This window comes from Sprattus sprattus, assembly GCF_963457725.1.
Source record: "Sprattus sprattus genome assembly, chromosome: 12".
Lineage (NCBI taxonomy): Eukaryota > Metazoa > Chordata > Actinopteri > Clupeiformes > Clupeidae > Sprattus > Sprattus sprattus.
This window is the reverse complement of record NC_137910.1, coordinates 25,298,002-25,325,547: the sequence shown is the minus strand read 5'-3', so window position 1 is coordinate 25,325,547 and position 27,546 is coordinate 25,298,002. Positions and strand designations below refer to the sequence as shown.

At 45.3% G+C, this 27,546-nt stretch overlaps 1 protein-coding gene across 7 annotated transcripts; it reads right to left on the bottom strand.

The window, feature by feature from the left end:
• Positions 1-16: 16 nt before the first annotated feature.
• On the bottom strand, positions 17-25,591 carry srfb (serum response factor b). Of its 7 annotated transcripts, none has more exons than XM_080848863.1 (9): positions 24,525-25,591; positions 17,555-17,821; positions 7,790-8,045; positions 6,939-7,056; positions 5,186-5,338; positions 4,841-4,942; positions 3,850-4,047; positions 3,522-3,623; positions 17-2,821 (listed from the first exon to the last, which is right to left on the bottom strand). In XM_080848863.1, the coding sequence occupies exons 1-9, from the start codon at positions 25,170-25,172 to the stop codon at positions 2,815-2,817; spliced, it is 1,851 nt and encodes a 616-aa protein (XP_080704989.1). In that variant the 5' UTR covers positions 25,173-25,591; the 3' UTR covers positions 17-2,814. The 7 variants fall into 7 exon arrangements, with proteins under 7 accessions (XP_080704989.1, XP_080704987.1, XP_080704988.1 ...); XM_080848861.1 differs by having other exon boundaries at positions 3,547-3,623; XM_080848862.1 differs by having other exon boundaries at positions 3,547-3,623; positions 6,939-7,053.
• Positions 25,592-27,546: the final 1,955 nt, after the last annotated feature.

The window sequence follows — 27,546 nt, the reverse complement described above, 5'->3', positions numbered from 1 at the left end:
CATTCAAATAATTTTAGATGTTTTTTTTTTTATTAAAAAACGTCCTGTACTTTACCGTGATACATAAAGATCCCCAAAACATAATTAAAACAAACTTAATTCACACCATCATTGGAGAGTCAGTGTGCATTGTTCCTCTCACTTGTTAAGTATTAAATAAGGCTAAATTACCAAAAAAAAAGTCATACCAATTTTAAAAGTAACAATGCAAACCAAATCTAAGGGAGATTTTTTTCCAAGACAAAATATGCATTTGCTGGTTATGAGATCAATTAACTAAACATTAGTGAGGTCTGAGGATCACTTAGTGGGGAAAAAAATGATTACATTCAAAAGCCTTGACAGTCACAATTTAGTGACATCTTAGTAGATCCACTTCCACGTTCAGAGGCCTTGTGAGGGAGCTCATCCATGTCAGTGAAGAAGTCAGGGAAAGGCAATGGCTGCTAGGTGATGTGTTTCGCAAAACTTTTCACAGTATTTCAGCAGAGAATATTAACCTTGGCATTTTCTCCCTTTGAATTAAAAGGGAGCAGATATGTTTCTGTTTCATACTCCTCTGGGCGGCAACATTGAGTACCAGGTGGTCTGCCCTCAATCACAAACCAGTTACAGAAGTATGAAAACAAAATTCTGACAGTATCGTCTAATGGCATGGCAATAATCCAACCAGACACAACTTTAAATGACAGCATAAAATGTACACCTGTTAACAGTGTGTCACTGAAAAACTAAAGAATAAAAAAATGAAGACATACCCAATTAGTATGCCACTCCAGTGCCTGTACTGCCCCTGTGTATTGACACAGAAGGAACCAGCACCCAACTTTTAAAGAACGTAGCTGCAGTTCTAAGGCAGTTCTATGTGTCATCAAAAGCAGAACAATGCATTTGAGGACCTGAAATGGAAACAGATTCCTGATGATCAAGGGCTAGTTTGTACTACAGATACAAACATCTGAATGTCACCGGTCCAGTCTAAACAACCTTAATGTTGATCCAAGTCCAGAGGCTAAAGAGGAAAGCAGAGGAAAGCAAAGCAAGCAAAATAATACAGTTGGAGCTCATTGATGCTAGTAATACTGGAGATCCCAATTCATTCATTTCCAATACCAAATCACCTGGATAATCAGAATTATTATCTGGATAATTGAGCTATCGGCCTTAAACCATGATAGTGGTCATGATTCACGGCAGCGGTCAAGGATGAGAGTTCTCTTTTGTCATGGTGTGTCAAGGTAACATTTCCACTCTTAAAAGGCACCAAATATGATGGGACATACTCAGGAATAGATATATGCAGAACTGAGTATGCCAATAAGATGAGAATACAGCCTGAACAGCATGGAGCAGGAACAGATGTGGTCACACAAGCAGAAAGAGTGATAGACGCATGGATGGATAAAGTGGTGGAATTTTGCCTGCATGCCCTTTCCCTAAGATTCATTTAGAGATGTGTAAAGCAGTTGTTTGGCACAACAGTGGGGTAATAACTTCAATCACGCAAAACAAAAAGTTGAACCGGCAGATCTCGGGGAAAATTGTGTGGCCCTAAGAATCCATGAACATATATAAATCAGTATAATATAATTTATATCAAGTCGTCTTACATAACCGTTAATTTAGTTATGAATGCAGATGGGTCACATATGTATACAAAAACACCATTTTAGAAAACAAATAAAACTAAAATGAAACCCTACATGCCATTGCACAAACAGGCTAAAAATACATTTTCAATTTAAAAAAAGAAATTATGTACAGTTGTCAAAAACATTCTCTTACATTCTCAAATCCCAACCCAATGAAAACCCGATTTTCTGCACACAAAACAGGCAGACACACACCCAAACACATATGAGCCCTCGTGGCAACACACACACACACACACACACACACACACACACACACACACACACACACACACACACACACACACACACACACAGGCCAGCAAACCAAGTAAAAATACTGATAGAAAGATTACTCTTTGGCTGAGGTGAGAGGCAGCAGTGTCTGCAGTGTGTGTATACGTTGCAAACACTGTTTATCAAAAAAGAAAAACAATAACAAAACATACGTACGTACGTCATACATACGCTACATACAATTACACAGCAGAACACCCTCTCAAGGACTTTATCAACCCAAAGGGGAATTCCAACTGATGTAGTGATGTAGAGTCCTATGCCATATTTACAATTACACACCCACACACTTTTGTATGCGGACATACACGTGAGCTGTAGATTGCACATACACACGCACACACATACACACACACACACACACACACACACACACGCACGCACTCATACACACAAACACACACACGCACACAGGCAGGGAGGGAGGTGTACGATTATCCACGTAATAGTGTTTTCTATAAGGGGAGGGAAGGGCACTCCATTTTTATTTCTTTTACAGCACATTAAATTGGGCATGACACAGAAGCGGAATTGAATTGTGCCCTTTAAAAGGTGAGAGTCCTATTCAGTTCCAATTTCATCAAGTCATGCACTCCAGCACTCCAGTGTGCACACACAGTTACAGTACGTCCTGTACAACAGAAAACAAAACCAAACAAATAAACAGAAATAAAACCAGAAATGAAAATCACTTACAAAAGGCGTATAACAAATGAAGAATGAAACATTTCTGAAAGGTGAAAAGGCATCAATAAATAGTGTGGACAGTCCAGCTCAGTGGCTGCCTAGCCAGTGCCTCAGTCGCCCTTGCTGTTGTGTTGGATGTCTAGGTTGACAACTTGCAGTTCTGTCAGATTATTGCTGCTGCCGCTGGACTGCTGTCCAATCACCATCTGGACAGAGGGAGGGGAAAAAAATGAATCAATCAATTAGCAAGGTCCACTGACCAATCACCTGCAAGCTGAGAACACACCAGAAAGAGCTCCAAGGTCAAAAGCATGACCTGCCAGTGTCTTTTGAGCGTATGTCAGTAAACACATTCCTGTAGTTGGTGTTAAAGTGTTGTGTTTTAGAGGCCTCTATAGAGAGTTTATTTAGTCTCTTGGGAAATGCCATCACTAAGAATCAGCCTATTGTCATGTGCCTCTCTCTGAAGCAAAATAACTTGAATAAAATACAGTATCAAGTGTTGTTGCTGTGTTTTCTTTAATTTATGTGCATTATTTAACCACTCACTCTCAGCCCCCAAGACAAAAACAACAAAATAACACTGAGGTGAATTCCAAAGGCAACACCAACACAAACTATTTCAGCTGGACTTTGAGAGACCTCTTTCACGAATGACAAGTGAGTCTGCCAAAGAGCCAGTGTTTTTTGCATTATTTTTTCACTCTTTCTTTTTGGTCTGCATGCAGTGTTTCCGAAGTTGGCTTGTCCACTGGCCAGCAGGGGTGGGCAGGGCAGGGCAGGGCAGGGCAGGAGAGGGCAGATCAGGCCAGAGCCCCTGGCCCTGCCGTCTGGCCCCGCAGTGCTTTAGTGGCAGACATCAGCATGCTGGTTGCAGAGAGAGAGAAAGAATATTGGGAGTTTCACTTGTAAAGTGGAGATCTTGCCGTACTGGGTGTAGCTGCACCGCTGACATGGGGATCTGCACTGTGCCGGGGGGCGCCGTGAGGAACACCTGAGGGACTGCACCTAGGGGACACAAGAGGATGGAGGGGACAGAGACAGAGAAGGGTTACATTCACAATGTATACAGGTGGAGTGACCAGAAACAATAGAGACTTTAGAGAGTTCTAACCTGTACATTTTATTATTTTTGTTTTAAAATATTTTTGATTTTTATTCATTTTTTGGCAGCATTTAAGGGTACACCCCATAATATTACAAGAAATACGTTTAATGTATTCCTCACACAGACCTGAGTCCTGGGCCTGGCCGTGGGCCACCTGCATGGCTGAGGACCCCTGGGAGAAGGCGTTGAGGACTGCCAGCCCCCCATCGGCAAGCGTTGGCGCTGAGGCATACATCACTGTGTGGGGGCTCGAGTACATCATGTGACCCGCCATGGAGGTCGGCATTGACGACGTCACAATGGTTGCCGGGAGACTGACTGTGGCTGGAGAAAGAAGAAAAACATGGATGAGGTTTCCAGTTTTAAAGTTGAATATCCAGCGTTCCTTCAGATGCACTTCTGAATGTCTCACTCTAGGTGGTGCTATTGCACTACGCTTCAAGTGCTGCATATTACTGACCTTTTAAATATGAAATTAGTCTTTCAGTTCCCCTCGCAAGCCTTGCTGATGAATGATGAGAATCATAACCTTTGTAAAATGATGTGCAGTGAAGACCCACAGCCTTCTACAAAGGGTTTAAACCAAGGACCTGGCTACAATGGGTCTTTATCGGAATTACGACAGGTCACTAAAACAGCATGCAACTAAGACCTTACATTCATACATAATATCTTGAGTAATACCAACTCACTCATCAATACCAACTGACTCATCATCAATAAATGACATTCATATATCATATAACGATCAATACCAACTGACTCATCATCAATAAATGACATTCATATATCATATCATGATCAATACCAACTGACTCATCATCAATAAATGACATTCATATATCATATCATGATCAATACCAACTGACTCATCATCAATAAAGGACATTCATATATCATATCATGATCAATACCAACTGACTCATCATCAATAAATGCAGCTACTATTAAAAGAGTCTGATGTCACGACTCCTTACAAATGAGTAATATTATGCTCCTACACCCACACCTCCTACACATTTGTCAAACCCTCCTCTGATGAAACACAAAGGAAGAATGAGAGAGAGAGAGAGAGAGGAGGGAGGGAGATAGAGAGAGATACAGACTGAGAGGGTACCCGTGGTGGTTGCCTGGGAGATCTCCGGGTTGTCGCTGATGGAGCTGGACTGGGTGGTGGGGTGGACCTGTATGGCCTGGAGCTGCTGACCCATGGCTCCACCTGTGAGAAGCACACCTTAGCTCCTGTCTGAAGACATGCATACACAGGGACGTCCATTGGCATTCAGCGCTTTACTGGCTGTGCACCGGGAACGTCTGACAAGCCCAACCACACAACTAGAGAACACACCTCAGGCTGACAGGCAGTCATGGCAACTGCTATTCAGGTAGATACAGAGACAGCAAACAGACGAAGATAGATAAACGAGCCCCTAATCAGACAGACAGGTACAGAGGCTCTCACCTGTGAGGGAGACGGCGGCGGGCAGCCTGAAGATTTGCTGGCCCTGCCCCGTCTGCGACTGGGCGGCGGTGGCGGCGATGGCTGGGCCCTGCTGACCCTGGATGGCCAGAGAGTGCTGCTGCAGCTGGCCCAGGGGTGGGAACGGAGTGCCGGCTACCGGAGAGGACAGGAAGAAGACGGAGGAAAGGAAAGGGGGAATAAAGAGAAAAAAGGGAGGAAGGGAGGAATTAGCAAGGAGAACTAAAGCACATGAAAACGGTCATGCTGACCTAGGTTAGGGTGACCATATTTGAGTTTGTGAAAAGAGGACACTTCGTCGCGGGGGAGGGGGCGTGGTAGTGTCCTCTTTTCAAAGCTTTCATTTCATAGCATACAAATGACCCCGCCCCCTCTCCACGCCAAAGTTTTGACATATTTTTCACATGCAGATGACCCCGTCCCCTCCCCAGCGACGAAATTGACATCTTTTCCACATGCAGATGTCATGTGATGTTGTAAACAATGCAACTAGTAGAAGCGGCAAGGTGCTCAGTGTTGCCAGATTTGAAATGGTGAACATGATCGTCTTTGGAGGATAATTATCGTGTATCTGGCAACACTGAGAGAGCGGTCGACCAATGACGGTTCTCTCTACAGTCAGAACTTGCGCAAGAAAGTGGAAAGTAAGGGAGATACCCTTGCCAAAACTTGTAAGAGCATAAAAACGTTTTTGGTGAAAGTTTGTGAAAGACCCAGAGAAACACAAATATCCTACGAGACAAAATCCCGGATAATTTTGGAATCCCTTCCAGACGCATTCTTTAGGTCTCGAAAAAAAGGACATGTCCGGGTAAAAAAGGTCACCCTAACCTAGGTGTCACGTACAGGTCTGTCAGGGCAGTGCCAGGCCAAACAGAGGCGGACTCCAGAACAGATCTGGTGATTATCCACAGGATCCTCTGGAACAGTGCCTGATGAAGGATAGATCTGTCCCAGAGCAAGTACTTCTGCAGGATGATTAAAGCCCACAGAGATAAGCTAGCGACATTGCTACTGGTCATGGTGAGCACCTGACCTGGCTACGAATACTTACACTATTTGTTCAAGCCTGGAGCCAACTGTCCTCTAAACACCATACATACACACACACACACACACACACACACACGCACTAGGTCAGCTGTTTTTTGGCAAGACTGGCCAACAGACAAATGCCACAGTCGCAGCCACTGCTATTGAACAGGAAAAGTACATGAAACCATACAACAACACAGACACACAGACACTGCCTCAAGTGACAGAATGCTTGTCACCCGTTAACCATAACAGTGGGGCAAAGGCGATGTTGACCACCGTACGTTCGTGACCGCTCTGGTAGGAAACGATTCTCCACAGACAGAGAAGCCCGGAGTGGCCAGTGCTAACCTACTACCACACAGAGCCACTCTCCACCTTTGTGGCGCAGGCAGACCTGTGATATTACTCAGGGCCCGGCCTCACTCAGCGGTCGTTGAATATTCATTTATTAATAACAGGCTCTCTGCCACTGGGCCCGAGGAACACAATGAGCCGCTGCAATCAAAGGCACCAGGGTTGCAGTGGCTCTCGGTGGAGACGGGGCTTTGTTTGAAGAAACACCACTGGTCCAGGGATGGGGGGGGCGGGGTGGGGGGGAGGGGGGGGCTCAAGAGCTGCACAATGCAAATAAGCACGCTGCCACGGCAGCCATGACACTTCAGGTACACGTCATGGCACATCAAAAGACTTAATTTACCACAAGGAGGTTTTTTGTTGAGGAAACGTGACCAAGGTGGGCGGGAAAGCAGTTATAACGCTGGGATCATCACCGGTGCTGAACTCTTTCTGATGATCAAGCGCCAGGACCAGAGCTGCTGTGGCAAATGGAACATGAAATTTTACTAATGGCGCACTGATGAAATACTGACCTCATTTTTATTTGTCTAAGAGCTTAAAACCGTAGTCTGTAGTCCCCAATCATCAGCTATGACCATTGAACCACATCAGTACAGTTCAACACAGTAGGATGAGGTCCAGCAGTGTTTGTAAGATACAGTATGTCTTAAGCTAAAAAAACAACCAATATATCTATTCTAAGATTTACCTACATACATCTCCAAGTTTATTGTGGACTGTTGATCATCACCCCACCCCCTCTTTTGCATAACAGCATGATATATCTTAATAACCGTAATGACAATTCTAATTAAATGTTTTTAATCAATAAAACTAAGGTATGCAATTGTATTTCATCTTACAACACCAGGAAACCCACCACATCTCATAGCTGTGCTCTCAATAGGAATTCTCAAGTCTTCTTTACGTTTCTTTGGTCAGAGCTCTAACTTTGGAGGAATTCCCAGAGATCTAACCTTTCTGAAGAGCAAGCCGCTGAAATGTGATCATGATAGATGTGGCTGTGAGGATGAATAGGTAATCTGAACATAATGCAATACAATTCCCTTAGACGGTCAACCATGAGAGAAAACCCATTTGGGTGGAAACCTGTTCTTTGGGACAGTCAAGCCATGCTGTGACCATTCATACAGCACTCACCACCAATGAAACATGCATCTGAGGAACTAACTGAACAGGGGTGTCTCTCACCGGACATGAAGGTGAAGCCGCTGGGCAGCTGCATGACCCCCCCGTGTGCGCCGGCGGCCTTCAGCAGCGTGCCGTTGGCGCTGGTCGCCCCCCCGGAGACGGGGGCCAGGTAGTTGGTGATGGGGAAGGAGGAGCTGCTGCTGGCCTGCATGCTGGTGGAGGTGGTGGCGGTGGACGTGCTGGTGTTGCCAGGCAGACTGGCCACGGTGAAGGCTGGCTTGAGAGTGTCCTGAGGTGAGGGGGGGAAACAGAAGAACTAAATGAGATTGGAGGAAGCTGCTACTCTCAGACTCCTACACTGTCACTACACTCTCTGGGGCACACACAGTCATTCTGCAATCTACATATCTTAAGAATATTTGACTTGCCTTGCTTTGCCTAAAATGTATTTTCCATGTGCAACTGCCTGAACAATTAGCTAAGACAACAAGAGGCTATTGTCCCACTGAATCCCAGTTGGTAGAGGAGTAGGCTGATGAGTAAACAGGCCCCAGTTGGGTATCATCATTTTACAGCAGAGGCTTCTACAACCCCTGCAGAGAAGTGACATTTAGCGACATCTACATTGCTTTAAAACAATTCTTATGAATGCAAATCTTCAATATCTGCAGTGGTATTCAAACAGCATGATATTCCAGCTGCTATGCATCCTCCAGCCACAAGAGGCAGTGTTGAACTAGTAAGTCTCACTGGACAAGGTTTATATGCCTTCAGTCATACCAGCAATCAATCAACTGCTGCGACACAGATTATTCACTGTGGTAGCTGAGGGCTAACTGTGAAAGTCATCCAAAAATAACACTTAAATCTCTCATTTAAAACCTTTCAATACAATCGTGTAAATGGCTAACTTGGTGCCAAAAGTCCAGGTTACAGATGAAAAGTTGCATATAACTCTGAAGTCATAGCTTTGGAGAAGAGGCGAGGGCATCTAAGTCTGGCCTCAGAGTTCATTTTCTATGTGAGCAGGTCATTTCCTGGCTAATCGTTCCCCATTGACTCACATAAAACCAAATGATCACAAATGATAAAAGAGAAACATTTACGATGGCCAGTAACCATGGCAACAAACTTTAGCAAGCCAGGACTCCCCGTTAAGACTAATGACACGTTTCAACGGAGAGAAGGTGTTTCTATTATTTCATGCCATTTCATTTCGTCATGCCTATTATACAGGGACTTTGCTACATCATATGAATCAAAATGCACCTTTTCAACATGCTAAATAATGTAGATATCACTTCCAGTCAGTGAGGCCACAACATTTAAGAAGGACATGCAAACTACAATAACCTATATTCAGCCCAAGAGAACCACACACACACACACACACACACACACACACACACACACACACACACACACACACGTGTACACAGACCAGCAGCTCCTGTTTATACGTGACTAATTGAGTGGGTGAGAGGTAAGCATGACCTTGCCGAGAGAACTCTGTGCAGATAGGGGGCTCGCCTCTCGTGGCTACCCTCTCCCACCAGGCCGCCGCCTGCATTGACACCAGGCAGGGGGTAGAGAAACCTTCTCTCTGCAGGACGCCTACCCTCAGCACCGGCCAGGCTAGTCTAACACACTTGGCTCCTATGTGCAGACACATTAGAGGGGTTTGCGCAGCTGAATCAGGTGGGTTAAAATAGGGCTGTAAGTTAACCCAGCGCAAGGGCAGGAGGTGAGGATGGTGGTGGTGTACTTCCAGGAGCTGTGCTAGGCGCCAGGAGCTGGAACTGTGCTAGGCACCAGGAGCTGGAGCTGTGTTAGGCACAAGGAGCTGGAGCTGTGCTAGGCATCAGGAGCTGTAGCTGTGCTAGGCACCAGGAGCTGTAGCTGTGCTAGGCACCAGGAGCTGGAACTGTGCTAGGCATCAGGAGCTGTAGCTGTGCTAGGCATCAGGAGCTGGAGCTGTGCTAGGCACCAGGAGCTGTAGCTGTGTTAGGCACAAGGAGCTGGAGCTGTGCTAGGCATCAGGAGCTGTAGCTGTATGAGGCATCAGGAGCTGTAGCTGTATGAGGCACCAGGAGCTGTAGCTGTATGAGGCATCAGGAGCTGTAGCTGTATGAGGCATCAGGAGCTGGAGCAGTGCGCGATGGATGGCGGGCACAGGTAGCATGTGTGAGCTTATCATGAACAGATGTGGAGTTTGAATGGAGTCCTGTAAAACTGGAGCTGTGTTAGCATAAATCTGCTCGAGCGAGGGCCTGATTGCATCAAGTTTGTAAAAACCTGTTCCTAGGAAAATGGAGAGGAATGTGTCCACGTGCACTGATGAGAGAGAGAGAGACTTTAACCTTTCATGTCCCCAGAAGACCTGAGTGTGTGTGTGTGTGTGTGTGCCTTTCTCTTTCTCTTTCTATCTATCTATCTCGCTCAAAGTCTCTCATAATTGCAAAGAGTGTGCAAAAATAGGTTTAATAATAAGGACCATTAGCCAGCAAAAACAAAGGTGACCACAACACAACTCTGTATGTATGTGTGTGTGTGTGTGTGTCAGTGTTAGTGTGTGTGTGTGTGTGTGTGTGTGTCTCTCAGTGTGAGTGTGCGTGTGCGTGTGTGAGTGTGCGTGTGCGTGTGTGAGTGTGCGTGTGCGTGCGTGTCAGTGTGAGTGTGTGTGTGCGTGTCAGTGTGAGTGTGTGTGTGTGTGAGTGTGTGTTCTGGTCACATCCTCATCTCACAGACTGAAAGGGAGCAGCTACTGGAAACAGCTGCAGTAGCAGGCCTGACCCAGGGGATGGTGTTACACACACATAAACTCCTCCATCTCTTTCGAGGAGGAAACCTACCCTCATTATTCGTCAAGGGCAGGGAACTGCGTGTGTGTGTGTACATGTGAGTGCGAGTGTGTGAATCTGTGTGTGTGTGTGTGTTTGAGGTGGGAGGTTGGTGGGGGTGCGGCTGTGGTGACTGAAGTGTCTGATACTTACAGGACAGGGAGGACAGTCAGTCATTCGGCCTGAGGGAGCTGTACAGGGGGTGTGTGAACAGCTGAGGGTGCAGACAGCTGGTTGGAAACCTGAGACCCTGGGGGTGGGGTGGGGTGGGGTAGGGTGGGGGGGGGGGGGATGGTTAACCCCCTCAATGCCAACGGTCAGACGCTCAGCCCTTGCACAATGTCACTCCACATCACCCGCGGCCATAACTCATACAGGTGACTTTGGTGGGAATGTGACATTCAGAAGCAAACTAGGATTCTCCATGAGCTCCATGACACAATCCTCCAGCTCCACTCCACGAGCCGGACACAGTCCTCCAGCCCACTCCATGAGCAGTGTCTGTGGGTTACATCTGTTAGGTAAGGTCGAGTCAGTAAGTGGAAGTCCTTAGCCAAGTAACAGGAGAGTCCTCAACTTTGTCTACGTAACAGGGAGACAGTTTCAAGCTCGGGAGAACCCATTTATTACACTGAGGAGTAGATTCTTGTAAATGGGGTGACTCAATTCAATTCACTGTGTTTAATTGGCAAAGAAATGAAACGTATCGCCAGTACTTTCCCAAAGCATAAGTACATTGGGATTTTTGGATAGATACACCTTAAAGAGAGGGCAAACCTACTCTCTCTAAATTCATCACACAATCATGAAATTAAATCGCTATGAATGATCATTTAGAGCTTCCAATTATATCCAATAAAAAAAAAAAAACAGCTACACTTCCTCTCTGTGAAGGGGTTCTCTCTCTGGGGGCTGTGTCTTTGAGACAAGCAAGCCTACAGAGAAAAGGCCTCCACTTCAAATAATGAGGCCTTCAAAATCTCCAGTGCGGTGCTAAAACCAGAGCCAACCCAAGACGCAGCGTCCATTAAGAGCCTGAATTATGGCGCGCATGCATTAGTTAAGAAACAGCGCTGCACTAATGGCCATGATTACTCAGCCACACTGAACCTTACCGCATCTGAGGAGTATTATGATAATTGGGCTGTTGGAGAGGGTGTGTGTGTGTGTGTGTGTGTGTGTGTGTGTGTGTATGTCTGTGTGTGTGTGGGTGGAAGGTGGGCAGCAAACAAGCAACACACCATACAAAACTAAGCCAATCACACTGCCTGTGCACCCAACAGATGCCAATGTCCCTAGGTCACTGTCTTTTTTTGGGACTACCTTTGAACATCACAAGCTTTAATCTAATATACGAGGCGAGACCTGTGGCTCATGGCACAGAGACGGCAGGCATGGCTGCAGTGTAGGGCCCATGACAGAGGGGGCAGGGCTGTGGCTGTGAGGGGAGTTCTGTGCTCATGGGGGGGGTTAAGAAAATAAAAAACCAAGGTGACAAATGGCGCTGGGGCGCGAGCTGCTTTAGTGGCCCCATTGTATGGCTTACCGGCCTGGGCGGCAGGCGTAATCTCCCATTTGCTGGCGGCCGTCTCCTGGCCTGTCACGCTGCCAGCAGTGTGGAATTCACGGCTCCGTTTGGGGAAACGCTAAAAAAGGCAAGGCAGCCCAAGTTGGAGGGGGCCAGCCAATGGCTCGCCTGCGGGACAGCTGCTCACGGCAACATAAGGCAGCGCTGACCCCTCCCTCTGCCTTACACGGTGACACATTGCTCAACAACCCCCCCCCCCCCCCCCCCCCCCCCACACACACACACACACACACTATCTCTAACACACACATGCACACATTCGCATACACAAACTCACCTAACTAAATGTGTCACCCTTTGTCTCTTGCTTTCTCTCTCTCGCTCGCTCTCTCTCTGCTTCTCTCTCTCTTTCCCAACAGCCACCCTATTTACGTCCAAGCCTGAGATAAGGGTGCATATCTGAGTAAATTAACTTTCCGCTACCTCAGTGACACTCACTTGTCACTGAGTACCTCTCTGCTTGGCGGCTTTAGGAACTGTGTTTGTGTCTGTGTGTGTGTGTGTGTGTAAGAGAGAGAGAGAGAGAGAGCAGGACAGAGAACAGAGAGTGTATGTATGTGTGTGGTTGAGAGAGAAAGAGAGAAAGAGAGTGTGTGTGTGTGTGTGTGTGTGTGCAGTGTATATAAGTGTGAGCGAGTAGTGTCTTTTCTCTTCATTTGTATGCAAGCCTGGTCCATCTCACCATTGAAGAGTTTAACCACGACTAAAGAGATTTCAACTTGATCTCAACTCTGTGTTTTGCTCTAAAACCTCATACCATGGGGCTGATGGAGCAGGAGCTGTCAAAACCTGATTATGCACCCCCCGTCAAACTGATTAAAACAAAAACTCTTTTACTTGAAACGAAATTGAGGGCCCAGTTGTGAAGATGAGCTGAAAGATACGTGTGAATATAATGAAGTAGTGAAGACATGACATGGGTAGAGAGAGACAGAAAGAGAAAGGGAAAGAGAGCAAGAGTGAGATAGAGAGAGAGGGGGCACAGAGAGAGAGCGAGATGGAAAAAGAGAGTGAGAGAGCGAGAGAATGAGAGTTAGGGGGAGAGAGAGAGTGAGCGCTGAGGAAGGAGATAGAGAAAGAGAGACAACCGAAAGAGAAGGAGAGAGTGATATTTGAGAGACAGGCACTGATTTGTCAAGGTCTAATATGTAAACTGCCCCCCCTGAGTGGCAACAACAGACGACTAGACATTTAAAAACACTCCTGATATCCCTCTTGGTCACTTTCCAACACAGCCTCTCCTTTACATAACCCATAGATAACTCCTTATGCCCTTGAGGAACTGAGGAAAAGATGGGCTCTGTTCTTTGGAGATCTTTGGCAAAAGCAAAATTTGCACACATTATTGGCGGATAAACGTCGGTTCAACATTTATTTCAAACCTGCTTTGAAATGTATGGCAATACTCATGAGAGTCTGAGGTTGTTCAGTGGCTTTTCACAATTGCTCCTTTGTAATGATTTGAAAAACCTCCCCAGTATGCACTTCTGACACACTATCACAACATGTCACCTGAACATAAACAGTGTAAATCATGCAGAAAAAGCCAGTCTCAAAACTGGGCGCATCTTTCTGACGCGAGACTCTGCTTTCTATCAACTGCCATCATGTGACTCTCGGAGAGAAACACACAGCTGAAAGTTAGGAGCATGTGAGGGTGGATTAAACAAGTCCACATCAGCCAGCCTCTTCATGATCTGTGAGGACAATCACACACACACACCCACACACCCAACCCACACACACACACACACATACATACACATTTAGCAAAACCCCTGGACATTACCCAGGTCCATAAGAGCAAATTCTAAGTGTATGAAAATGCATTAAATCTGTGATGCACGGTAAGGCTTCTCTTTCCCCAAGACCTTTCTGGAGAACAAAGCAAAGCTCCTGCACTCCATCCCTAGGAACAACACAAGTTTGTGGCTTGCCCTCGGTGACCATGAATCCCCTCATCAAGAGAGAAGAAAAGAGCGCGCACGAGAGAGAGAGAGAGAGAGAAAGAGAGAGAGATGGAGAGAGAGATAGAGCAAGAGAGATGGAGCAAGAGAGAGTGAGACAGAAAGAACAGTTTTGGTTTGCCTCTTCATAACACGGTCAACCCACGGTGAACCCCCCCACTCCAGCAGTCCACACTCCCCACCACATCACTAAATAAGAAAAAAAAAAAAAAAAAAAAAGAGCGATCCAGAGACAGCTGCTGCTTATAAGGAATGTGAGGGGCCCCGGCCAAGAGAGGGAGCAGGGAAACCATACCATATTAGGACATGGAGGCAGAATCAAATTTTATCAATGAGAGGCGAGTGCTCAAGTGTGTCTGAGCGAGAGGGACACACCAGGGCCAGCTCAGGCCCCCAGGGAGGGATATTTATAATGAGGGCAGAAGTGGAATTATATATAAATACAGAAAGAAATGAGAGGACATTGTGGTACGGAGCTGATGAGAAAGCCATCAGAGGGGGCCCTGTGGTGGAGCGTGGGTTGCTTTTTTTTTTTGCGAGTCAGGTATACGGTGCTGGTAATGGTGAAATGAAGGGTGTTGCTAACTGTCTTTTCCCTGGATTGCAATGCCTGAAAAGATGAGCACTTGCACCTGGGGGAAGGCCTGTCACCCTCTTGTGAGGTGCTCCAGTTGGGCAGGACAGCCCATTTGAGGGTGACTTTGTGAAACCATCAGCAAGCCCCATATTCCGACATGCACTTCTGCAGGTATGTGAGGACTAATGTAATGCACGACTTCCATCCATACAAAGGCAAGGAGATGGAGGGGGCGCTCATGACGAACAGGAAGCCAGACGGTGAATTCATACTGGGCAGGGAATCCTACTGGGGTGTTAAATGTGGGAATGAAGTCTCCAACTGTGGTGTAATCCTTTGATACGGAGTATGTTGGAAAGGGTTGCCTTTGGTCTCTGGGCTTTAAGACCGGAGTGTAGTTTCCATTGCAGGGGTGTGTTGGGTGAAGGCGTAGGTGGAGGTGTAGTGACAGCCACTGCCTGAGACGATGACAATCTGAGAAGCACCTGTATCACAGCTGCCGTCTGGGCTGGCGAGTGTTGGGGCGGAATGATTGACAGAGGAGCATGACTGGCAGAGGGGCCTGACTGGCAGAGGGGCCTGACTGGCAGAGGGGCATGTTGGTGAGATGTGCTGGGTTTTGTTGGGCTGGCAAGCAATGTTGGGCTGGTCCAGTGTTAAAAACAGTCATGCACCATACAAGGACCAGGTTCTCAGTAGATGTGTTGGGAACACTGCTGTGATGAACAGGACTGAATGACGTTTCCACAGGGTGGTGGAGAGTACAGTGGGATATGTGGGGTGCAGGTGGTAGAAGAGATGGGGAGATAATTAGGATGGAGCTCTATCTCTCACACACACACACACACACACACACACACACACACACACACACACACACACACACACACACACACACACACACACACACACACACACACACAACAATTATGTTGAGTGTGAGACATTACACCTGATGCATTTTAAAAGCTCATATCCTTTTATGGAGACAAAGATGGAATCTCCTGGATTCCAGAGCCAAGAAGATTTGTCTGAGGCTTTCAGATGCTCTGCACGTTGCTAAAGTTCACCACAGACTGCCATTCTGAAACCAGAAGTGCTTTTAGTAGTTCCCTTTGTACAGAATCACAACAGCTTGTAAATCCCTCCTATGCAAAAAAGCAGATGTGCATGGGTTTAGCTAATTAAAAATTATTTATTATGTATTAAAAAAAACAATGAGCGCGAAGATAAAGCTTCCTTCCTAAAGTTCAGATAAAGTTTGTTCCTGTTTAGTTGTGTGGACTTCCTGGCAAACTCAAGACTTCTTTTAGTTTTCCACATAATTAACACCACAGACACGGATAAACATCTCTGTCATTATCAGTTACTCACGACTTGCTACACTCTGATAATTTAATAGCTTTGAATTACTACAAAGACCTTGCAGATAACTTTTGTTGTGATCTACAGAGCTCTTTGTAATAGTTCAAAGCAATGTTTTATCAACTTTAAATAAAAAATTCGACACTCATGTCTTTGAGTAGGAGGGAAGTGTTGGCCGCTTCCCACACAAAAACAAAAGTTCAGCTCGTAGCCCACGTTGGCCATGATTGTTGGTGTTGCACTTAGCAGCGACATTCAGTAACTCCATCTCCTCATATCCGTCTTGATATATACTATATGATATCTGAAGAAGGGAAGTATGTCTGCGTACCTCTGGGAATGTCTGCACATGCTGGCAGGTCTATCAGCAGAGGAATGATTACTTCTGGAGCGGCTCATCTCAGAGAGAGACTTCTCCGTAACTCATTTTCTGCAGCTGGATGGCGAAAGATGATTTAAAATCAAGCCCCCGTTCTGACCCGACGCGGCTGAAGATTCACATCACTGGCCTCGACCTCCTCTTTTGAAGAAGCAAACAGCTCCTCCTTCCGTGAAATAGACTAAGACTGTGTATTGGCAAGAATCTGGTGATACGACACCCATCATGATACACAGGTTACTAAGTTTAGGCAAACGGTCCTCGTATAAAGACCACACCATCATATGCATTTACTTATTAAATGTAGTCAGAACAGTTGGATTTAGATAGCAGTCGAGGGTTTAAAGAGAACACAACATGAATCACTGTCTACCACACATTTTTTGCACTTTATCTATTAATTAAAAATCGATACAGTGTTTTATTAGTCCATTAGTACAGTTTGACAAAACGTGATACTCAAGTGTATCAACACCCCTAAAATAAACGCAATTTCTCATCTAATTTTTTTTTAATCTACACTTATTTTTAACTTTTGCTGACTACTATAAGCCTTGCAGGGTAGTCAAAGCTAGTAAAAGTGTGGACTGGTAGAGTGGGGGTTTCATGGTGGGTTGACAGTATTATGCAGTAAGCCCATTCCTCTGACACTTCTATCATGATACTAAATGAAATTAGATATTGCGGAGAGACCTAGCCATGAAAGAAAAAGTGATTCAAATATAGTTATTCACCAATGAATTACTGTAAGCAATTTCCGTTAATATCCGTTCCATTACTTGAGTATGCCTAGCACCTTGCTGACCCGCTGAGCAAACACAGCCCAAACCAGTTCCCATCTCCATTTCTATCCTTGAAACCAGAATGGGAAAGGTGGTAAGACTTCAAGTGAAGTTAGTAACTAAGCAACTAAGTAAACAAGACTCATATATTTTGCCTGTGGAAGTCCACGCCTGTGGAGAACCTCTGAGCAGAACCTTAACAGAACATCTTGGACAGAAAGTCAACAATAAGGATCTGAGGACTAGATGCCTGGCCTGGACCACAGATGCTCCTGAAGCCAGAGTCCACCCTTACAACCTATTTGGGGTAAAAGCTGTGGTACGAACCTTCGTTTCACCGAGGCTCTCCGACTCCGACACCTGGTAGGTGAGGTCGGTCTCCTCAAACCCCGTGGCGCTCATGCGCTGGTCGGTGGACGGGTCGTTGCGGGGCGGTGAGTCGGGCGAGTTCAGGCACGTCTGGATCAAGGCTTTGCCCGTCTCACTGGTGATCATGGGCTGCAGCTTGCGCGTGGCGAATGTGTAGACGTGGCCCGTCTCACTGGCCACCAGCAGTAGCACCTGAGTGCCTGTCAGTGTGGACAACTCATAGGCCTAGAGAGATACAAAGATACAGAGAGAGAGAGAGGGAGAGAGAAAGAGAGGGAGAAAGACTTTTACTTTTAAAACACGTTATTTAAAACACCATTTGAAAATCACATCAATTGCAGTTCTGTTTTACCAAACCAAAGTACACCTTTAACACACACACACACACACACACACACACACACACAAAGTCTAACTGAGAGAACAACAATGGAATTGAACACTCACTGGTGCCAATCATTGTAACTCAGCAAAGGAACATTAATTCAGACTAGTACATTCACACTCTTCAGCACAAAGATAGGCTGGGCAAAACACGTCGCAGAAGCATCTCATCAGACTCCACATTCTCAATAAGGATCCAAATGATTTGGCCTCCACTTTCACAACCCACTAAAGCCTTCACACTGCTCCAGGCCCAATAACAAACACTGGAGAACAATTATGGATGAGGTCACTCTCTACTGGGCCTTCAGTGAGTACTCCCAGATGTATGGCTGCCGTGAAAGAGAAGTGTGATATTGTGCTTACGCGACGGTCCTTTGTGGTGTTGACAAACAACCGAGGTCCCAACCCTGCACACCAGCCATGACGCCACTGGGCCTAAAGAACACAGAAAGTTGCGCTGCGCAGAGAGACGGAGAGGGCTGAACACATGCAGGCTGCACTGATGAACTCTGACGTACAGCCCCAAAACGTCACTAAAATAACATGAGATAAGCCTCCAGAAATAGGGGGCCAGTGATAGTGCGTGACTGATTGCATTCCGAGCCAAGGGGACTGGTGATTGCTTGGGGGTTGGGGGTTGGGGGGAGGGTAGGTGGTGGTATTGGACACATGAGGATTGATTCCATACAGACAGAGGTGGCTATGAAACATGAGAGACTTCGCCCTTCACCGGACTCTGACTTTAGATGTGTTGCTTTATGTCAGCTAGCTAAAGAGATTTCCGTTTAGAATGTATGCACGTTTCTGTGTGTGAGTGTGTGTGTGTGTGAGTGTGTGTGTGTGAGTGTGTGTGTGTCTGCACACATATATTTATGATATATAAGGTGCTCAAGGCACCTCACATACCATCAGTTATATATGTTATAAAACCTTTCAGAAGTGATATCTTAGTCATCTTTCACTGGAACACTCTCTGTCTACCGCTCCCTCTCGCTCACACACACACACACACACACACACACACACACACACACACACACACACACGCAAGGAGGCACGCACACACACAATAATACACACAAAAATGGGAATGCTCTTTGTCTGAACTCACAGTGTTATTTTGAATGTTCTGATGGAAGGGCTCATCTATAACTAAGTGTGGACACAGCATATAAAGCGGTAGCAACACACACACACACACACACACACACACACACACACACACCACATGCCTCTAAAGAAAACCTAGCACAACTTCCACAAGAGACAATAGGGTGACACTGGGAAATTCTAGATGATTCCATTTGTCTTGGTGATTCAACATAAGTTTGTGGTCTCTTCCAGATGCTACCTCTAATGGACGATTCTGTGACTGGCAGAGGTTGGCGTGAAATAGTTTTAGCTCATAATAATTTAACACATCATTAGCACGCTTATGGTTGCTGCAAGCTTGCATCACACGCAGAACGTATTTGTTACAATTTTTAATAACTCATAGTTTTGTCGTGTCTTTAATCTAAACCAAAAAAACAGCACAAAAAAGACAGCAAAAAGTTTGTTTTGTCTGTGTGGTATGAAAGTATGATAGATTTATTTTCTCTCATTTCGAATTGCACAACTATGAAGTAATGTGACACAAGTGGTTTACTGAGGCTTGCAGAGAAGAGGGTCTGGCTGTAGCACATCTTTTGACAGATCTTAATATAATCTTATAATCCACCAGCAGAGAGGAGGGTGTACGCGTTCCAAGTCAAACAAGAACAGCGAAATATTCCTGGGTCTGCTTGCCTACTTTATATTGAAGCCATCAATTAGATCTGGTCAATCTTTTTTGTCATGGTCTAAACGAGACCACAGCCTTTTCACCACACAGCCACATCATTCTAGGGACCCCAATTCATTTAGGGGCTTCAGGGACCTCTGTTTAGTGGCTTGAAACCAACACCAGTGAAGCCATTGCCAAAATTAGTGTTTCTAATTAACACAATAAAACTATCTACTGTATGCAGCATTGGGACCTCTCTTTATAGGGTCATTATTTTGTAGGCTAAAATTGTCTTTACTCATCACGTTTCTATAGAACCTTTACAAACACAGAGGACAGTAAAATCCCAATGCCACAGACTATTCTTACCTCAAACATTTAATATATCTGAAACCTAAGATGTGTCCAGCAGGAATTTCAGTTCTCTTTCATGCACTGTAAATGCAGGACTGTACTGCAAGTTAAGGTTCATCTTGCATGAAAATTCTGACAAATATGATCATAAAGAAGCTCATGGATACCCCTTTTTCACTAACAGGGAATCGGTTCCGTTTTAATTTTGACCCATTCCGAGCATTTTGACCAAAACAAAATGGGTCCAGAACCTAAAAAAAGTTGGTTCCCAGCTGGAATGAAAAGCAGTTTTTTCCAGTGCCAACTGACAACCATCAGTGGGCGTGTCATTCTACATTTAGAAAAGAAGCAGAATGTTAGCAAAAGCTTGCAGCTTATCAATACGATTCACTATCTTGCTACAACTTCCATCATGCATTCTGCAACAGCTTCGGTTGATGATCTTTCCTTGATAACAAACGGTTCCGCTCAAAACTCGTGGAAACATGGGCTGATGTTCGCTAGATGGCACCAAGATCCAAAGAATCCTGAACGGAACCGGTTCAAAAACCGTTACCTGTTAGTCGAAAAGCAGTTTCAGAGAGTCTCTCACACTGAACAGAAACGGAGATGACTTGAGACTGAATGGGGAGAGGAGGTGGTGTTGTGAGCCAGCGTGGCAGAGGTAAGCCGCCGTAAGGGCCCTCCTCCATGTCCTGTCCTACGCTGCTCCTCTGTGGGCCAGAGGGCCAGGCCTGTCGCCCACTAACAGCTGAAGGGGCACAGCACATCAAAGCCCCTACGCCACGACACAGCCTCAGCGAAGCATGGTGGGATGGTTGCCTGGACACTTCACACACATCACCCATCCAGAATGAGAAACACAGGCCGAGAAGAACAACGTGTAGGAGAGAGAGAGAGGAGAAAGAAAAGAAAAATAACACTAACTGGACAGCACGGAGAACACTCCATGAGGACTCACGGTCCTTTAGAGAGTAATACAGTTGTAATGCAATATCTATTCCAGCAGACAGAGCTGGATGGGAAGGGAAAAACATTTGCTTTTGACATGACTTAAAGACCCAACACTATAACTCAATAACAAATGGACTATGCATTAAGCCATCCTCTTCATACCTTTCCTTTCCTAAAGCCAAGGGAGAAGACAGCACTTACACGAAGGTCTAATTGTCTGATCCGGGCATTTATGCTTCATACTACCACAGAGCTGTCTTAGATGCAGCAGTCTCAGTCCATATTAAACTACCGTTGGTTCCCGTTTGTCCAAAAGAATACCAGTGCATATTCAGAGAAACCTTACTCCATCCTAAATGGATGTCAAAATCGATGTAATACACAGGCATCAATATCAATCCTTCTGGACTCGTTCCATAAGACTGCATTCTCATGGTGTACACGGCCCACACTCAGGGAAAACTCATGTGCCCAGATGCTCACTGAAAGCCGATTCGGTTCTGAAGATTAGGCACATGAAAGATTAAAAAAAAGAAAATCTAGACAGATCAAAGCTAATACTCCAGTTCTTGTTGGTTCAATATAGGATTGAAAATGTAAAAGTGTAAATCAACTTAGCAGTTGGTATCCTGGTATCTCATGGACATTTCATGTATGGTTCACTGGCTGAGCAATGGCTTGAATTCCCCCTTTTTCAGTTGCAGTGAGTGTGTACACTGTATCCCCACTGCACGTATACAATGGCAACAGGTTAATAGGCTTAAGAGTGAGATATACTTTTGATGGCTTCTAGGCCTTGACCATTACAATTGTCCAATAAAACACTGTCTCACAAGGAACTGTACAGTTTATTAACACGACTGAATGTGTATTACCACACTATAACTTGCAAGTATAATTTACCATCAACAAGCGACAACAAAAGAATGAATTTCACTCTCCAAATTAACCCATCTCCACCAGTTCTTTTGAAGGGTTTCTAATCTTTCTGTGTAAGATAACTGTGTGGGTGGCGTGAGATCTCCCCCGCACCATCTTGTCAGGGCAGCTGTCAAGACAGATAGGAGTTTCTGAATCACCTGCAGACCACCAGACACAACTCCCCTCTTGGAGGGCCTTTGATATGGGTCATTCCCCTGGTTTGGTCAGCTGTTCGGAGCAGGAAAAGCACAGAGACGCTGATGAAGGGTAGCCACAGATGACACCCCAAACTAAAGCTGACTGTAGGCAGACTGCAGCTTCTAAAAGTACAATAAAAGCAGACGACTGCAACAAATGCACACCTAAAGGCACACGCACACACACCCACACTCAAACTCTGATCTAGGAGTACAGAAATGAAATAGGTTAGAGAAAAAGGCTTCCAAACATGAGTATAAGGAACCTCAACAACTACAATTTACAGCTGTTTACAAGGTTTCCACTTCCTAAAGAAGATGGGTCCTGGAGAGAACCACAAACTTGGCGTCAACTGTTCATGCTTGTTACAGCACCAAATGTATGTGCCGAATTTAACACGTTTGTCCAAATCAAGCTATTGCTGTTGGATTCAACAGCCCTTATAAACTACAGCTGTCAAAGCTGACATTACTACCATTTTCCACTGTTAATTGTAATGCATTAACTTTTGATCATTCGTCTCTAACAGACAGTCTCTCTACACACAACAAAACTTTACATATAAACGGTGATATTCCCGGCACAGCAGCCATGTAAATAAGTTAGAAACCAGAGCAGGGAGTTGGTTATCCACAATGAATTTTATGGTGGTCATGTTTCAACCACAATGGTTTCTTTAGTGTGTCAGTCAGTCATTTAAGCCCTGAATAATTAAACAACCTATTGAGAGATTTCAAAATACCATATCACCAAAAGTAAACACAAGCAAAAATCTCTGGTGATAATTTATTATGTGATCGTAATTTACCATCCTGTCCTGTAATGTTCCTTACCAAGATCCAGAAGAGAGAGGGGGGACAGAGAATGTCTGTGTGAGAGAGAGAGCGAGAGAGAAAGACATAGAGACAGAGAGAAAGAGAGAGAGCGAGACAGAGAGACTGAGAGAAAGAGAGAGAGACTCATTCTGTTGAACTTCCTGAGGGGCCTCCAGGCTAGATGAGCACATGGGTGATGAGTAGTGGAGGGGAAAGGCCTGAGAGTGCCCGCACTCATGCCCGTTCTGCCTGCCCATCGGCCCACGACACCCAGGCCCGGGCCACCTGGGGCCTGTGCCAACATCAGCAGCTGGGTGCATCCATGGCACACGCAGAAAGAGAGAGAGAGAGCGAGCTCAATCGAGAGCAACCACCACATCACTGCACTCATGAAAGCCTTCACAGGGCTGCAATGTCCTTCGTTTAACCACTGTCGGAGCAAGTGCGCTGAAGAGGGTCCGGTTCTGAGTGTCTGCCCAAGCCCAAGCCAGTGCAGTACATTAAACACACTGCGTCAGGTCGGTTTGGCTTATTAACACCATAGCACAACTGGATAGATCACCAACTGCAGTTGGATGTTTTAATGAGAGGTCTTAAACAGAAAGTTCTGGAATATGCCATGGGGGTTGAGGAGGTAAGGTAGGCAAACGTGACATTTTCCAGGGGGAATATCTGCCACTCAAAGCTGGACTCCTCATATTTGACCCATGAAAGCATGTTATGGCGTCTGTTCAACAACAGGAGCCCAGAAATATTTTAGTTGAGCTTCATTAATGTGTGCGTGTTTCCACCTCCTGTGAGTGTGAGTGTGTGTATATGTATATGTATATGTGTGTGTGTGTGTGTGTGTGTGAGAGAAAGATACAGAGTGTGTGTGTGTGTGTGTATGTATTTATTTTAAAGGGGTGGTAGTGGTAGTCAGAAATAGAAAATGTCAGTTGCTACACTCTATTTTAAGCCCACAGCTAGTCCTGTCTTCGGTGGTTCCCAGTCACTGGGTGCCAGCAGAGGGAATATGTGACACCACACTATCTCTGCTATGGCCCAGCAGCGTCCCATGTGCACAGCAACACCTCCCGCCCAGTCCAGCATTCAAACACGGTGTATTTACTTAACACCTTCAAATGGAACGGATACACCTACCTGAATCAATAGCATTCACTTAGGCGTGATTTGGTCATCAACTGTTCAAATAAAAGTTTGTGCCAGCTAAGTTTGTGTATGTCACAGGAGACGTAGGCCTGCTATAGGCCATCATATCTGTACCTTGTCAATGGATGTGGTGGTTACATTTGGACATAGTTCTACTCTGGCAAGACAGAAGTTTTAATTGCATTCATTTGACATAACCTGTGGCATATCATCATTAACCAAGATACCAGTCCTAGCCACATCATGTATTAGTGATGCAGTGAGATAGGCCATGCCTTTGGAGGATATGGCAACCTGTTTACGTTGCCATAAGGAAAAGCTTGAGGAAAATACCCAATGCTGCTGCCACAACTTGGAGTGACAGACTTCGCAGCACACTCACCTTTTTCATGATTCCAGTCTTCCGCTTACTGAAAGTTGTGTATCTTCTCAGTTTGTTGTCGATGAACTCCATTTTAATCTTCACTCTCCCACGAGTTTTCTTCCCAGGCTTTGCGCCAGCAACACCTCCGGGGACCACTCCGTAACCCCCTGGTTGAACCCCTGCCTCTGGCCCTACCATAGCGGCTTCCATCTCCGCCCGCTCTCGCTTGACACCTCTTCGGTTGTCCCCGACTGAACTCATGGGATCATCATCATCCAAGGAGTCGGACTCCAAGTCCGAACCGCTACAGACCGGTCCACACTCTTTATCGTGATCATATCTGCCGCTACCGGGAATCCCCACGCCTGTGTTTAAACCCACCAGTCCGCCCTGACCGACTGATTGTAATGTGGTCAATCCTGCCCCGTTACCCGGTCTCACGCCTCCTCGAGACCCCACTCCTGAACCATTGCCCCCCAGCATCCCTGCCCCGGTCCCCGGCCGTCCAACCGCACCAGCGCAATCGTTGACCCCAGATACCGCTTGCCCTGCTCTGACCAAACCAGTACGAAGCCCGCTGCCGATAACCACAGAACCGTGACCCGCGTTATTCCCAGTTGTCGATCTGTTACCTCTCAGTGCTGATCCAGCCGGGCTAGATAACATTATATTTTATAAAATAATTTGCTAAATGTGCCAGCCAACTGCTGGACCTCGAACTACCTGCTAAAATTGCAACACTGCACACAAACCTTCGAAAGGTAAACAAACAGCCAAAAATATGGGCAAAGCCTTATCCGGACTCTCTACGTAACAACCTATGCAAAGTTTCAAAAGTGATGCTGTCCCTGAGACCCTTTACCCCGCCAGTCTAGCTCTGCCTTCTCCTTTCCCAAAACTCGAAGCACTTTCTCCAAAAGGAAAATTCGGATTGCACCTCTCGAATCACTCCGCCATGACATGTAGTTCACACGGTAAACGTGGTAGACGTCGTCAATGGCGTCCTTAAATCTTTTGTCTCTGTACATTCAGAATCATTGTAAGTGTGCAGACTATTCTACACCATATTTAAAATGTTACAATACTTGCCGTTCTTAACTGTACATGCAAGTGGACGAATATATATCAAAGTACGATCTACTTTCCTCCTTATAAAGAGATACAATGTTTCCTTTTATGGCGTTGTCTCTCCTTATTTGGTGAGTCACAGTGACGCCCTTCCATTGGTCTGGGTGAATCTGTCTCGGAACGCTATTGGTCAAATCGGCATGTTCATTAGAATAAATGCCATCATGGTTGCATTTGCTAGACGTCATCCAGTGAGAAAGACAGACTTAGAACGTGCCCTGATCTTGATTATTGGAGCATTTGAATGAAGTTTCAGAGTTTACATTATTTCATGCAAATTTCATGCATAATTTCTGTAATCTTCATTTTCAGTGCAATGTAAGTCATGTCCACACTTGTTGGTTCAGACAGCAGGCATATAGGCCGTTATGATGAGCGTTGTGAGTAACTCAAAAAGAAAGTGAATTTGCAAACTTGGGATAGTAGTAAATACCTAAGTTTATGACAAATATTAAGTTATATAGTGTAATTTAGAGTAGAAAGAATATCTCAAATCTGTTGTTTTCTTCTCAGTCCTAAACTTTGACAACAGATAATGATTGACTTCATAAACCACAATGGAGATAGAGCTCAGACCAGCTATTCCAAAATGATATGTAATTACATTATTAAAAAGTGATGAAGGGAAAAGTTGGGAGTGGGAAGTGGCTCTGAAGATGGCGTTTTCTTCCTGTAGTCAAGCTTACCGTATTTGTGGCTCCACACCGCTCATTTGTATACAGCAAACACAGTTAATCAGTCGCACAGTCCTTCACAGCTATATTAAATTCCACCCCTGATATATTACATTAATATAATCTTACCTGTTTTCCCCCACATAACAATTAGGTCTGGGTTCTTGTTTGAGTGTGTGTGTGTGTGTGTGAGAGAGAGAGAACGAGAGATCAGGAGCAACGCAAAGAGGGAGAGAGAGATTGACCAAGGTCTAGATTGTGTGTATGCATGAAGGCAGAAGAGAGGGGGCTTGTGAGAAACAGACTTAGAGGCATAGAAAGGCCACATTAGCATAGCAAAAGATATTCTCCGTGCACAATCCACCCACTTCAGCAACCTGAAACATCACCAGGGCTGAGTCAATACATAGCGAAGGTGAAGAGCCTGCCATGGAGACCAGTTCCCTTTCAAGGGAAAACTCAGACAGTGCATCATGAATGCAATTACAAGAATATGGGTACAGGATGTAACTAAATGCTCCTTGTGGATACTCTTTACAATAAGCTGATCAAAGGTGAGCAGCCAAGTTCTTTGAAAAGCATGCGTCATCAAATCATTTTAAAGACTAGAAAAGATGAACTTTAACTGATTCATCTGGTTTAATCTTTTAAGGGGATGTGTAAAAAGCAGACATGAAGTCTTTCAACAAGAGGAGAGAAGAAAAATATATCTATATAGGTTAGCACCTTGTATCAATATCCTAATATCATCCAGGCTTTGGAAAATTCAAAAAAGAAGATTCCAGCACCAATACAACAAATGAACACCCACACCATATAATACATAATCTTACATTTTTATGTTTTAGCACAAGACACTAATCCATGTGTTCGGTTGACATTTGTGGAGGTGGATTGCTTTAAAGGTGTATTCCTTTCTGTCAAATTCAGAGACATTCTTCTCACTGTCCTCTTACTGTCCATCCAGTATGTGCGCTCCAAACTCCTCCAGGGGTCGTGCACAGCCGCTCTGTAAATGGGAAACAACCTATCTTGGACTGAGCAATACACAATCAACAACAGGGGGCAGTCATGTTCCAATTTTGCTTCAGGAGCCCAAAAAGGATGAGTGTATATGATTGACTGTTGAGGTAAAATAGCCTCAAACCTCGCCAGCATCAAAGGCTACACCTTTAAAGGTACTCTGACTTAATACAATAATAGAAGCCTCTCGATTGGTCTTCTAGTAAAGCTGGCCC

Bases quoted from the DNA above. Each gene is read 5' to 3' on its own strand.
- srfb (XM_080848861.1), bottom strand. From the start codon at position 25,172: ATGTTATCTAGCCCGGCTGGATCAGCACTGAGAGGTAACAGATCGACA. The intron at 7,057-7,789 runs GTGAGAGACACC...CATTTGCCACAG, and splicing joins CGGCTTCACCTTCATGTCCG to CAGCTCTGGTCCTGGCGCTT. The intron at 2,822-3,546 runs GTACGGCAAGAT...CCCTCTGTCCAG, and splicing joins CAGCGGTGCAGCTACACCCA to ATGGTGATTGGACAGCAGTC.